At 35.0% G+C, this 16,142-nt stretch overlaps 1 protein-coding gene across 1 annotated transcript; it reads left to right on the top strand.

Moving 5' to 3' along the window:
* Positions 1–5,186: 5,186 nt before the first annotated feature.
* LOC110451598 (retinol dehydrogenase 14-like) lies at positions 5,187–16,136 on the top strand. The gene is made up of 8 exons (XM_021499717.1): positions 5,187–5,373; positions 9,321–9,406; positions 10,463–10,673; positions 11,151–11,185; positions 12,135–12,335; positions 13,258–13,408; positions 14,585–14,711; positions 14,940–16,136. Exons 1-8 carry the CDS (start codon positions 5,298–5,300, stop codon positions 15,076–15,078), a joined length of 1,026 nt encoding a protein of 341 aa, XP_021355392.1. The 5' UTR covers positions 5,187–5,297; the 3' UTR covers positions 15,079–16,136.
* Positions 16,137–16,142: the final 6 nt, after the last annotated feature.

Raw genomic sequence — 16,142 nt, 5'->3', positions numbered from 1 at the left:
CGCTCCTTAGTAATCTTCAAAGGACAAGTATCAGACTAGTGATTGGTCAGGTGTTTTTACCTGACGCCAATTAAATAGCTAGCCGCGTGCCTACATTTTTGCTATGACATATTCCAGCGGTGTAGGGAGCGAAAGTGAGCGTAACCCCTGGATATCTAGGATGAACATACAGGTGTATTGAAACATAATAATCACATTATTTAAAATATGTGAAATATCAACTGATTTCTTTGTAAAAAGCTCTATGAAATATGTTGAACTTAGAATGTTTTTTGTTTTTGTCTTTTAACTCTGAAATATCAAATCGTATGACAACTGACTCCTTTAAATTTTAAAATCTACTTGATATTGAAATATGACAATTTATAATCTAGTTACGTGTGCTATGAATTAAGTTGATATCAGACATAAGAATCTGAATGCGTCGGGGAAAAAACCTGTATGCTCTTTAAATTCTTAAATTACTGAGTTGAGTGTTCAGATGACTTAACACATATCTAACTGTCATATTGACATACAAACACGGATGTATCTTGACAAGCTGCGTGTTAACCAGTAATGCTTTCGTTCTTAAATTGTTAAAACTCTGCTATCAGGTCCATGGCTAGTGTCTTATTGCTTCACATTACTTTAATGTTGCGGAATAGAAACCTTTTTTTCCTGGTGGAATTTCTATGAAATAACTTGGCAGAATGAAATACGAACCTTTAACAATTCCAGTAAATACTGATAGTTTATAAGCAAAATTATCGAATTGCGTATGAATAACCATTTCAAAGTTTAATATAGATCACTTAGCTATAAAATACCACTGTTATCAGTAGAAACTTACCATCACCTCTGCTACTGAATGCCCTCTCTGGGAGGAGGTGACTCATGCACACTAGCATAATTTGCAGCAACGAATTTTTTGTCACTATCACAATGTAGATTGAAAGTCGTACGCACATTGTGTTTATAAAGGATAACAGCCAAGTATGGGTGGACATCATACCTTCCCTAAGGTAACTTTGCCGAAGAAGAGAAATGTCATAGTAACCGGTGCGAATACCGGTTAGTGTCACCCGGCTGTTCGCTATACAAGTTCTGCTTTGCGTGGATACTTTATTCAATTCTAGGTTTTCCGTTGTCCATGTATACTCTAGAAAAGAGGTCTGATGCCTAAATGGTTTTCACACGTTACAACTCTTGTTAAGATATTAGATTGGCGATAACTGTGTTTGAATGAATCATGTTGCATTTCTGTCACCATAATGAGAGTGCCTAGCGAGGTTTTCCTGCCCCCATCAATTCGTTAAACGTATATATGTTTAACTACTTTCTGTTTCTTACAGTAGGTACGTATCCACAATCAAAATGTTAAGTTTGTTGTACTACTGCAAAGAACTACAAAGCACCAACCTACTTGCGGAAGCTTTTATATCAAAATGCCATACAGGGAAGTAGCTCGTATAGAAACACATGTATTCGCTTCCTTCACCAAAACGAACCATGCTGCGAGGACGCAGTTCTTTATAGGATCTTGTCTATAGTCTTCTACTTATTTGCAATCATTACCCGTATGCTATTATAAAGTAAAAGTGACATTTCATATAGATAATATCCAAACAAAACTTTTATCAATAATAGTAAAGAGTTATGTAAATTAGGAAAATATATATTTGAAGCTAACGAATGAATAACTCTGTCAGATAAATTTCTCTTGTAAATTGTCTCTGTTCAAGATTATCATTATCCAATTAATGTTGTATATATTTCATATACTGATGAATTGAATGTCTTAAGTTTTAATAAAATGTCGATGTGCCTTGAAAAACAGCACGGATTTAGACAATGTAATATAATTACATTATTCATTTTGAAATAACGCCTTGACCGATGCATACAAAACATTGAAACACAAGTCTGTTACTTGGAGCACACCTCTAATTCGAACTTGGGATACGAATAACTCATGAAGGTTATGTCTGTACAGTCTCTTTAAAATAGTCTTGTATTTGAATGTTATTTGGACAAAATCATAAATATTTTTAGCAGAGAAGATGTGCCTAGAGACCTCTGACGCCCCTATTCCGTCTTTGCGTATTGCTGAGTTATCATCTCTTGAGAGCAGGTATTGATTGTTACGTCATTGGTTTGTGTGAGAAAATTACGTCGTTTTGTCAAAAATTGATGACGTTACTCTCACAAACAAATGACGTAACAATCAATACCTGCTATCAAGAGAAGAAAACTCTGCAATACGCAAAGACGGAATAACTTGATTAGACAAAAACAGTCTGCATGCAAACAGGCTTAATTTAGATGGAGGTCGATCATCTATTGAATATCGTCAACGAGAATCAATAACGGAATGCAATAAGATTATAAGACATAGGATATATATCATTTTGTCATTGTTTATGTTACACATCTATAAACCTCGAAATGATATTAGAAACAGACATTCTAGAATAATATCTAGGTATTCAATAAGACTCCGAACCAAGACTGGGTGTCAATAGCGCCTCCGTCTATATCATAGACTGATTGATATTTGTTAGTCTATTTGAATGTTACATTCTGTTGGTGTAGTACTCTGGTAAGATTTTGATGGCAAAGATTTCTGCATGTGTATTTATATACGAGTTTCTTACCCTGCAATGTATTAAGTACAAACACCTTCATCATTATGTTGGTACAGGTAATGGCATTTGCTGTAAAACAAACAAGTAATGGGTGGAAGGGGGGGGGGCGCTAAATGAGTGTGCAGAAACCTCTCTGGACAAGACAAGTATTCGGTTCCCCCTCGTCACTAACTTTTGTTTGTTGTATAATTGTATTAATAACGAATCATATCTGGGTGCTGTATTTTCATTTATGACAGATGTCAACTGTGACCTTTAGTATTTTGCACAAGTACAAGCTCCTAATAATGACAAAGTTTAACAAGCCGATCAGACTAAATTGAGATTTAGTATAAAAATATTATCAATATCTGGACTTAACTGTGTAAATATCGATGTTCCAACATAGAATTAGCATAAACTTAATAAAAAAAATATTCATTTGGTATATAGAAATTATGTAACTAGAACTTAATACTTTTATGCTAGAGGAAAATCACCGAAATGCTACTTTTTTCATGATGCCATTTTTAAAACAAGTACTCTTTTGGTAACAAAAATGTAACTGAAGTATGATAGCTTTCATTTTCTGCGAGTCAAAATGAACACGTGATACACAAAGTATAATGATTTCCATAATTTACTTGTCGACCTCGGCAATTCTCAAAGAAATTATTATAGCTGAACCATAAAGCCTTACGTTTAAATTAAATGCAAAGAATCTATGTAACATTGTATACCACAAAACATTTTTTGTCAAATATTATTCTATGGCGTATGATGATAGAAAAACCTCTTGATATGGCACCATATGTTTTACCTCGAGTAAAGTTGTAAATGCTTTATAAACAGGGAAGTAGCAGCGAATAATATAATTTGTTGATTTTAACAACCGCTCCTTTGTCAAAGGCACAGCCATTTAACCATAACTTTACACACTTTACAATACAAAGAATGATAATCACATTGTTATTTCTTATTCTATGATTAATGTTCTAACATCTCTCTATCTATATATAGATGTAAGTAATACTATCAAACACGCATGCGTTCGTTCACACCCTGAACCTTTATTGGATCGTACTGTGGCTATTACTCATCACACTTTAACAGGAAAGGTTAGGCAATACTATCAGGAAAATCAGATTAAGAGGATATCTTCAAGCTTCTCTTGGCATGAAAAGGTCACGTTGCTTTCCCAATGCAAGTTAGAAAGACACGCATCATCATGGTTACCATGGTTCCCTTCTAAACCAAAGAGGATCAGAGGATTACTGTCTTCCATTTCACCATAGGTGGTAAAGGTATTTATGTAGTATCGGAACGCGAGGTAAACACAGTAAAATGATATCGAAATGTAAACAAAACTGTTATGAGAATCCAAAATTTCTGAAAAGAAAGCGGAATATTAACAAATAAATGTTCTTCATGGAGTATAAAGCATTTACCCAACTTGGCTAAACGAATTGCAAATGTATAATGGTACGTAAATCCCGGATGTTCGAATACCTTTCTGTCGATACAGATCAAAATAAACAGGTGAAGGAGTAGCTGTATCCGTCTATTAGCTAAAACATAACATGATATCGAAGTAGGTAAAATATGTTGTATTTTCAAATAAATATATCTGTATGAAATTCATGTGAAAATATAAAAGCACAAATAGAGTACACATTTTTAAAATTTTGAAATTACATGTAATATTCTTTAAAGGTTTTTCGCACCTCTCCTGCTGTTTTAATAGTAAATAAGACAATGTGGATTCCCATCTTTGTTGCCCCTATCAACACTGATGAGTCCAGGAAGGATCAAACACCTGTACGATGCAGTGTAATTCATTCTTTCAGATGATCTTATCGTAGCTCTAACATGTAAGTACTAGTCTTATTATTCCTCTAGCGTTATTCTTTCCTAACGTAAATATAATGTAAATATAAAAACTTTATATATTTTACAACAGTTTAGAAACAAGATATCTAACTGATATTAATCACTCTTGTTGGTCCGAATGTTTTCTCATTTCTTAACATTTGTAATCTGTCTATGGACACCTCTTATCTATAAAAAGCGGTTAGTAGACAGATTATATTATTACTTTATAAACATTTTCTATATTTGGAATTTCCACATCATTGAAATCTTCCAAGCCACATACTTCCGAAGTTGTATATAAAATGTCTAACCGTAACTAGTAATGTGCCAAAAGCTCTTTCTTGTTCTAGATCACTTTATCACGACTTGTCACTGATGGGAAAATATATAGTGTATTATTATTGATTACAGAATTATAAGGTCAGTAAAGACATATTAGTAGGAACAGATAATTTCCCTAGAGGGATATATATCGTTACATAAATAACGTTTTCCTCTAGATGAATATGAAATTCTATTTTCAGATTCCTTGAAATATGTTTCTATTTTTTTATCGACCTAAGTATAGGCCTTGTATAACAGTACTTTCATTATGACCAATATAACAAGAACAAGAAATCTACCCTGAAGGGCCCCTGAATTGTAATTACAGACAAGCCTATTTCATTGACATTTCAATGCTAAGTAAGGTCCCTGTTCAATCAGCATCAATCCGATACTTTGGGAACATCACGTAGGTATTAGCTGGTATAAACACACGCCGCAGACGAAAGCACTGTGTACACGCTAGTTGACATTACAATACAGACTAGGCTAGAGATGGGAGGGCAGCTGACGTTTCCTCGGGTAACCATCCCTGCAAGTCGGGTACACATCATTACCGGTTCCAATACAGGTACGTGCATGGGCTTTGTCATACCAGAATAGGTCAAACATTGATGAAAATATATATAACAAACATTTACATTGTATTAATGTATTTGGAATGCAACTGTTTTATGCTCATCTGTCGAGATACCCGGTGATACACCCCGCTGTTGGATTTCTTAGTGCCCGAGGTTTACTGTAACCTTGATAGTCACATTTGTCTCTTTTGAGTCGTGACCGGGTGTATAATATACATACTTTACTCATTATTAATTGAGTCGTGACCGGGTGTATAATATACATTCTTTAGTCATTATTAAATGAGTCGTGACCGGGTGTATAGTATACATACTTTACTCATTATTAATTGAGTCGTGACTGGGTGTATAATATACATACTTTACTCATTATTAATTGAGTCGTGACCGGGTGTATAATATACATACTTTACTAATTATTAATAAATAAATTAACCAGTACTCCTCTTACCTTAAACCCTTCTGTTCCAATAGTAGTTTAGACCAAACTAGATTTCTACCTTTTGACCCCTAGCATCACCGATGATTCATGGGAAAGACCAAACAACTGAATGGTCCAGCGTAATTCATTTTTGGCATACTGTACTTATTACAAAATTTGTGTCTTACGTTCAATATTATAAATGTATTGGATCGGCGTTTTTGTATAAATATGATACACAGTCGTGGTTTTCTTTGCTAGTAGGATACAAAACAATATGCGTTCGAGTGACTGAAGAAACATGTGCAGTATAATATATTATCATTCTTACCTTACCTTACCTTACAAATCATGCTCTATATGAGATAAAATAAGCATCACTGACGTAATTGTTTATTAAATTCAGGTAAGCAGCCCAATCCCATGTATTTCAAATATTAATAAATACACATCTTTACCCATTATGTTAACACAAACAGGATAAAACGTTTATTACAGTTGGTCAGAATTTTCGAGGTTTAGGGGAAAGTTGATTCAGAAAATATTTTGAAAGCATTGTCTAATCGTTATTGCATTTTCTTAAAACAAAAATTATGTAATAATTCCTTTGGCCATTTCAACATAATTTGCCAAAAAAACTCTTAGTATGATATTTCAGTTTGAGTTAAAAACACGAGCCTAAGAAAAAAACTGTTTTAAATGTATGTGTATTTTGATAACTTTTTTATAGTTCTAAACAAAAAAGGGGGAGACTGCTTAGACATGTAGTAGAAAGATCATGTATCACAGCCAGTAAGTGTTGTGATACATAACCTTTCTATTACTCATACTTACCAACCTGTATTAAGAAATGTTAACAATTAGAGCCTGGTAAACGAGGTCTGCAAATGGCAGCCTAGTTTTATTCTATTATAAAGGAGTTTGATAAGAAATTTATTGTAATAGGAGCAAGGTAAGTAATAATTGTAATAGGTGTTTGGTTAGTAGTGTAATGTTATATGAACCTGACTATTAGTGTATTTTAACAGGAATCTGGTAAGTAATGTATTGTAATAGAAGTCCGGTTACATAGATACATTGTAGAAGAAGCCTGGTTAGTAACGAAATGTAATAGGGGTCTGCTTAGTAATGTATTAAATAAGGAGCTTGGTAGGTAATGCACTGTTAATTGTTATAGAAGCCTGCTTATAAATATTACGTAATATGAGCCTGGTTGGTAACTTGAGCTTGAACTATGCATTGAAATAGGAGATTGAATAGTAATAGGGGTCGGGTTTGTACTGTATTGAAATAGAAGTTCGGTTATATATATGTGTGTATGTATATTGTAATAGAAGCCTTGTTAGTAATGTAATGTTTTAATCGAAGCCTGGTTAGTAAAGTAATGTATTATGAGCCTGGTAAGAAATGTTTTGTAACAGGAGTCTGGTAACTGATGTATTATAAAGGTTGGTTTATAATGTGTTGTACGCAATCCTACGGGAACAGTTTGTGTTCCTCCTGTTGCCGCCTTGATTTGTGTTCACATGAGGCTGAATTTATTGATGAGCTTATCAGGACTGGTAACAAAAACCTAGTCAAGTCCTTCAAGTTCACATTCAAAACTTAAAACCAAGGACCTTACAGACTGTTCGACTTAAACTGGGACGGCTTATAACTAAGCTGTACGATAAGCGGGAAGATTTCAAATATCCGATTGTGAACTTTACTTTTCTTGATAGTAATACATTTGTACCCCTGCGTCCCCAACCTATGGTGTGTACATGTCAAAGTTGAAGCGGTATTCAAAAGCTTGCTCTGAACATCACAACTTTTGTGATAGATGTCGACTGCCTATAGAGAATCTTTTAACTCAGGGTTTCCAAAGATGCAGGTTTAAAAAAACTGTGGACAAGTTTTTACGGTCGCCATCATGATTTTTGTTTTGGAAATATGCTATGCTGTTTCTTTGTATGATATGAAAGGCGACGCTTTTGATAATGCATTAATTGATTTGTTGTCACTACCCCAGTTATCTATACGTGACATTGTTTGGATTTATCCTAGATTTACAACGCGGTGATTATAAAGGAGAAGACGCTTATCTTTCGGAAACACTTGGTGTTATTCTTCTTGGGGTTTTTTCAAGGGTCTCATCGTTAATCTTTGTTCATATTTTGCCCTAGTTTTATCGATGCTGAGTTCGAATTATTCCTTTATTGGAAATTCGGCATAGTCCTGTTGTTTATTGTAATGACAGTTGTGTTTGTTATGTTTGTAATGGGATATGGCTACAGTAAAATAAAGAGTCTCGTTTGCAATGCATTGTAATGGCAGACAAGGTAGTAAGACATTTTAATAGGAGTATTGTTTATAATGTAATGGGAACTGTTTGGTAATGCATTGTAATGCTAACCTGGTCAATGTTTTATAATTAAATAATTGCAAGTTTAAAAAAAATGTTCAAGCTGCTATATACTATTAATTTTCCTTTGTTCGTAATTTGAATGATATCGTATCTTTCAAACATGATGAATGTATATGTATATATACTGCATTGCATCATTCACCGTTGTATGATTTTTTTAAATCTCCTTGTTGTAATGTAACCTGGACATTTCATATGTTTTGATATCCTAAAAAAACAAAAGTATCACCTATCTACAATTTCATAAAATGTCCTGCAAAAGCAATTTGATCTATATGAACACATATATTGTATTAACACCTTAGCGTTAACCGATTAGCATCCTCTTTCTGTAGTCATTTTTATCCAAAGGTTATAAAGTACAGAGAGATTAGACATGATTGGTCTTTTATTTATTGTCTACAAAACTTGCTATGTCGTTGTGAGCGTTGTACTAGGTCATATAGACAAAGGCACATCACTATGTTAAACGTATAGAGACAGAATCTGCACGCCAAAATCGTTTTGATTTGAAGACATCAATAGAAAGTGAGAACAAACCATGCACAAAAAGAATATTTGTATTCAGAAGAAGAAAGATATTATCATGCAAATTAAAGCTTGTTAATGACTAGTTGACCCCAGAGTAATGGTGCTGATATGATAGACACCGACAAGTGACAAAACCGAAATCTAAAACTCGATAAACCTTTAATAGCATGTTTATAAGAAACACAAATACATTCAACATGGACTTATTATAAACCCTTTGTTAGCGACGTGATAACAGGGTTAGTTTTGGTTATTTTGAATCATCGGGGCATTTATTTAAAATTAGATAATTATGAAAACAATACTGAATATTTTCTTGTCTTATTTAGCATATACAAATGATGCATACATTTCGCGTCGTCATCCTCATCACTCATTAAAGGGATTCAAACACACGGCCATTCACTTGCTTCTTTCTCTTTATAATCAGAATAAGCCAGCTACTAAACTAGGCAAAAATGATTACTTAAATAACATAACAATGCAGCATATTTTAAAACAACTATCCGAGCAAATATAGATTTGTAATGAATATCACTGTAACTTTATCAACGTAAAATGTATTGTTATTATTGCAGGCATCGGATACGAGACAGCAAAATGGATAGCCATGCTGGGAGGAACTGTTATTATGGCCTGCAGATCAAAGAGCAGAGCAGAAGAGGTCAGTTCATGAGATAGCAAATAAACTAAAATTGTTTTACACGAGTCGAGAGAGAAAAACACAGCAATTAATTGTTTTGAAATAAGATTTTGAGCTGATAAACTGAACATTTAAAATACATCAATATCAATTGGTAAAGTAAACAGATGAGAACAAAGCAAACATGTTTATCGTAGATGACGTAGAGTTATTCAAGAAGTCAATCAACACCTACTTAGTAAATAGCATTGTAACATTATATCATATGGTGATGTGCAGTCCAGGTTACAGAAACTCGGCATATTATCTCTTGTGCTGAGTATTGTAAATCTTCTTATCAAAAATTACTCAGCCAGTTGCGTGTGACTATCCTTTTTTGGTAAAAAGTAAAGCAGCTTTGATAGCAAAATCAATAATCCCATAAATAGATTGATGCATCCAAGTTTGAAAAAAACTGCATAAGAAGAAATATGTTCACCTAAATTAATATCAGCCATCTCAGATGTGATGATAAAAAATATTTATGGAACTAAAGTTGCTACAGACCCGAATCAATATCAATGTTATGTACATGAATTAGACATTAAGAAAAGCATATTGTCTTATGGAATCAATCCACTCAGAGAATATTTATCGGAAAAAAACACAACTTTGACACATTCACATAATAGTTTCGATTTACCTGTTAACGATCTAGAATGCCCCAGCGCAGCTTACCTGAGTGGTTTACCACCAATCACACACACGCAGCTCCTAATTCCTTGGAGGTACAGTGAAATAATTTGCCTGCTGAATCCAACTACGAGGTCGTTTTAGGCTGAGGTTCATGCAAGTTGGAGAGGAGGGGGTATTTGTTCTGTGTCATTTATTTGAAATCAGAGTAAAGGACATATATGAGCTGATTACTCTTTACAACACATGCATTGGTGACCTCTGACTTTCATAATCTCACTTATGTTTTCTTTTTTAAGGCTTTCTCCCTGGCCCGATATTTTTTAACAATAAAAACCTAAGGAAGTTTTGAATTATGTACAACTTCAAAAAGTGGCCTGATGTTAGTGGTTTACCATTTTGCAGGCAATTGCCCGGATGAACCTGGAGTATGATGAAGAAAGGACAAAGGGATCACTTGGAGGTCTCGAAGGCAACACGCAGCTGAACGTCTTCTTCATGAAGCTAGACTGTAGTTCTTTAAAATCAACCATGGAATTTGTTGACGAATTCAAGAAAACTGGCCTCAAACTTCACGTGTTGATCTGTAACGCTGGAATCGGAATGCATAAACAAGGTAATGAACACCTTGTTTACTTAATTATTAGTCAAAACCAACGATTAAAATTGTAAGGAGATTACATTTTCCAGTTTATCCTTTATCAGAATAATGTGATTAGTTAGGTCGTCATGTTACCGTGACAGTTCAGTGAGATAACACTTCAAAGTAGACTCCGTACCGGCCAATCGTCCGTGGTATCTCATTTAAACCTAAAGAGGACGTTAACCTTCAACAAGGAAACTATCCATTTAAGATCATTTTGAAAATAATATAATTTCGACTTGTAATAACCCATCGTATTGGTTATAACCATTGAAATCATGTCTTGGCAGCATGATTCTCGTTGTAACGAAATATTCTGCATATACTTATATATATATGTAAATATTCATACTATTCAAGTTAATTCCGTATTGTTATTGATTTTATAAAACATATGAAAATATTTACATAGTACTTCGACAATAACTGTTTTACATACTTTTCTTGTAGCTTTTACGGAAGATGAAAACGAAATCCACTTTCAGGTGAGATTCATATAAAATGAATTCAAGTTTATCTACTGGGATTATCATCGAAACCCAATTATTTATTTGATCACCTAACATGGCAGCTGAAACGAACCGTACGCGCATCTTCTTTGCGCTGTCACTATTTTGCGCTAGCACACACACACTGCCACTCGTTGGGTGTTGGGACGCATCCTTCCGTTGACTCAATGTTAAAGCAAATGAGATAGTGTGAAATGAACAATTTGTCTTGACCAATCATATAACAGGTTTTTCACTAGAGGTATGATAAAACTTAATGTTTAGCTTATTCATCTACAATGTATAAATGTTCCATTTCTCCGTATTTCTAGTTTAACCATGGTACTGTTTGAGACAAGTTTTACAAATGGTCTTTAATAGTTGGTTTGGGTTATTGCATATCACATGTACAACAGACAAATGTCTGATTTGATCTGGCATTAAACAACTTGTTTGGATTACAAAAAAATGAAGTAGTGCAAGATTTTCTTGGATATTTTATAGGAAATAAGAATATCGCTGTATGTCTGATATAACAGTAAGTCGGAACACTTTGATACAAAGGATGGATTTTCGCTAACTTCCAGCCAATATTTCACTTTTTTCAATTTATAGTTATGGTGAAAAAGCCTATTTTTTTCTGGTTAACACCAATAACTTGACAAAGTTTTGGTCCTTAATACAAAAAGCCTAAATCAAGTCAAACAGTTCTGTGAGATGTGAGACATAATATAAGTGGCTGTTAAAAGAAAATGTATTTAGCAGTTGCATATTTTTAAAAGAGTGACCGTATGGCTCCTTTTAAAAACGAAATTGTATGTATAATGATAATATGTCGTTTGTTCAACGTAATGTTGTTTTAAGTAAATGTACCGATCAACTTTCGTAGACGACAAACGTTTATAGATGACATTTATATTGATGAAGAAATATCTCTGCATCTCAGGTGAATTATCTGAGCCACTTCCTGGTTGCCGCCCATCTACTTCCGCTTATGAAGCGATCAGGAGATGATTGTCGCATCGTTCTTGTATCCAGCATGCTGCACAGTCTCGCCAAGTTTGAACTGTCCACTATTCACGGCAGACAGTACTCCCCACGTAACTTCGATAGACTGCAGTACTATGGCCGTTCAAAACTCTACCAGGTAAAAGAAATTTAAGTGATGTCTACTATGTTTTCCACTTCATTTGTTGACACCTTTTTTGTGATTACCTTTTTTCTTGAACGGATTTGCACATAACTATATTGGTCAAGCTGACTTGCTATATCAACTTTAGATCAAAATTAATTTGGAATCTATTAAACCAATGCTCAAACAACACGTCCAAACGACATTATAAATATAAATGCACCTTTTATGCAAACGCCGAATGATTATTTAGAATGTTACCTGTTGATAGCATAGGAGTCGTAGACAGAGGATGTTACCTGTTTAGCAGAGGGGTCTTAGACAGATAATTGTACCTGTTGTTAGCATAGGAGTCTTAGACAGAGGATGTTACCTGTCGTAAAAAGGATTTTAGCAGTAATAGGCAGAGTGTTATAGCAGTCGTTCACGGAAGATTTCACCATTTGAAACAGATAGTAAACAGAAATTTCGGAAAAAATATTTCACTAGTGGTAAACGGAGTATTTTTACAATCTTTCACGCAGTCGTATAATGGGGGTTTCACCCGTCGTTAACAGAAGTTTTAGGCTGTCATAGACAGAGAGTATTCTTACCTTAAAAATGGAGGAATTTTACATGCAATTTGTGTAAGGGGAATTTAACTGTGTAATATAAAGTGATTGAATGAGGTAAGAAATGTAACATTTTACTAAGTTTTCATAACCAATGAAAAGCTAGTCCATTAAAGCTAAAACAAGTGGAATAGACCTTGTATGACGAATCGTTCAAAGTCATTACTTAATTAAGCGGTAAGTTATCAAAGAAAAAAACCTTCATGCGTAAAAGGGTTTAAATGTATTCGCCTCGGGAATTTTGAGTTAAAGTAACCTGAAAAAAAGATTTGTTGACATAATCAATCAGTAGGCATAGTTACGCACTTTATTTTAATTGTTTTTAGATTATGCAAATGTACAGCATGAATCGTCGACTTCGAAGCTCAAACGTCACTGTGACGTCATTACACCCAGGAGTTGTACGAACGGAACTGGAGCGAAATTTCAAAGACTTCCCTACTATGAGAATGGGCATGTTCATGGCAAAGCTGATTGGTGAGAACAACTAATGTGTAGTTAATTTGTATTACATGTATGCAAAGCAGAAGTTCCTGCAATCTTCGATGCTTTACCTGTTCTTTTTATTTGAAAAGTCATGTATCGGCATTATCCAGGTATCACCGTAAACGAAATATTGAATATCCTTGGTACCTAGCCCTTCTTACACACAATAAGGTCCTACGTGACCACACGGTAACTCCACCTCAACACAACAAGGTCATACATGGCCACACGGTAACACCCTATCAACACAACAAGGTCCTACATGGCCACACGGTAACTCCCTATCAACACAATAAGGTCCTACATGGCCACACGGTAACTCCACCTCAACACAACAAGGTCCTACATGGCCACACGGTAACTCCACCTCAACACAACAAGGTCCTACAAGACCACACGATCACTCCACCTCAACACAATAAGGTCCTACAAGACCACACGATCACTCCACCTCAACACAATAAGGTACTACAATGCCACCCGGTAACTCCACCTCAACACAATAAGGTCCTACAAGGTCAAACGGTAACTCCCTATCAACACAATAAGGTCCTACATGGTCACACGGTAACTCCACCTCAACACAACAAGGTCCTACATGGCCACACGGTAACTCCCCATCAACACAACAAGGTCCTACAAGACCACACGATAACTGATTAGGTAATACATGTCCCTTTGTTGTAGGGAAACATGATTATTTCTTAACCCGAAATTAAGTATATTTCAAGAGAGCGAAGACAACTTCAAAAATGGTCATACCCACCGTTATTATCATCTGCTTCTGTAACTCTATGTGTGATACGTTTTGCTCATTTTTATAGAGAGGCGATTGAGGGCAACATCATGTATTATTCCCTATCATGTGTGCAAATTAATGACTCCCTTTTTATGTGTATATTTACACAATTCTTTTATATGTCCAAGGATAAACATACATTGCCGAATTACTTCATAAGGCCGACATCGACATCTTGCTGTATAAGTTATGACAATATAACGCGGTTTCTTTTTCTTTTGGAACTGGTGCATGTTTCATGTAACAAAACTAGTTGAAAGAACAACTTGGACGTCTCCTCCTCCCCTGACACGTACACAGTACCTAACGCCTCCCCACAAATCTTACATACTTGATAACTTTAATAAAATACATCTTCTTTTTAATAGGCTACTCGGTAACCCCGTTTGAGGGAGCGCAGACGACACTTAACGCAGCGATTAATCCAGATTTAGCCGGAGTGAGAGATGTGTATTTCGTCAAATGTAGAGGCGAATGTCCAGCAGAAGCTGCAAGGTACGTTTGTGTCATCAACTGTAATGTTTAACAATGATATTTTACATGTCTTCCAAATAAAAACTAACGAAGGATAAGATTCATGGTAACGGACAGATCATTCTTATTATTTACACTAGTTATAAATTGGTATCAAGATTTATATACCTTTTTTCAATTGTTTTGAAAATTTATTAAGACCGTAAGATATAATTGTTGCTCACTCAAGACGATTCTGTCATTCTTTAGGAACGTTGCGTACCAGGAATCACTTTGGAAGTACACCCTGGATAGTCTGGATTGTTACCTCACTGATGATATCAAGAGCGAGCTGGACGGCAACGTCAAGAGCAACCTAAAACGTGGTTCCGTACGATGGTCACCATAGCAACACGGACAAAAACATTAAGAATTTCATGCATAATATGACCAAGTCAAAACAAAGGCTGAGGGTTAACACCTTCGGACTCTTTATTAGACAATGTACATATAGCTTTTAATAATCTGCAATGGACCAGGTGTTACTAACAGCAAGTGAGTATCGTCCTGGGTGGGCTAGTCCGGTCTAATAAAAAATATATCTTCGCATCGCTTCCGTTAATTGACATGTAATGTGGAAGAAGACCAAGCATCTTCCCACTCAGGGTCACCTTTGCAGTAGCCAATCAGACGACAACTTACGCTTTCCTGCAAGTAATTATGTAATTGTATCGGAACACACTTGTCACACTTAAAACCAGAGAGTGCCGTGAGGTCACTCATGACATAACATCAAGTATACAGAAATGTATTTACAATTAAATACTTTTGGGGTTTTGGGGTTTGTTTCGAGACAAGAAAGACTGACAATTCTGATTATATTATAGTTACAACGTTCAACAACTTGAAGCTAAAATTAGCAGATGACAAATTGCACAACATCAAAGTAAGTAATAGAATCGACAGAGAACTTGGACGATGGACAAAAGCTGGATCGTTACGTAAAAGAAAGCTACTGTCATATTGGTTGAAAGCAAGAGTTATCTCACATTTGATTGGCTTGTTATAAATATATTATCATCGAGTGACCTTTGATATGACCCTTGATACGTGACAGGTAGCTATCATACAATGTATATTAAGCAACCAGGCAAGGGACAGTCATCATCTATATTGTAATGATGTGGTATCTTACAGGTTTTTTTCTTATTTCACTTATAAATATAATCGTAATGCATCGATTGTTGAAAACGGCCGTATTGTAATTATATTTTAAATGTGCATCACGCATTGCTGGAGTATGCTAAATAATCCAGGATCCCATTCAAGTACGAAATGTTTAATCGTTAAATGTTTAATCGTTACACGCTGTGAGACGTCTTGAGCAGACGATATTTGATCAATTTAGTGTAGAAGGTTTTCATGACTACTACACATAAGTGCTGTCATTTTTTGTGATCAAACATGTACCAG

This window comes from Mizuhopecten yessoensis, unplaced genomic scaffold, assembly GCF_002113885.1.
Source record: "Mizuhopecten yessoensis strain PY_sf001 unplaced genomic scaffold, ASM211388v2 scaffold6135_1, whole genome shotgun sequence".
NCBI lineage: Eukaryota > Metazoa > Mollusca > Bivalvia > Pectinida > Pectinidae > Mizuhopecten > Mizuhopecten yessoensis.
The sequence above is the reverse complement of the archived record's forward strand: the minus strand, read 5'-3'. Positions and strand labels throughout refer to the sequence as shown.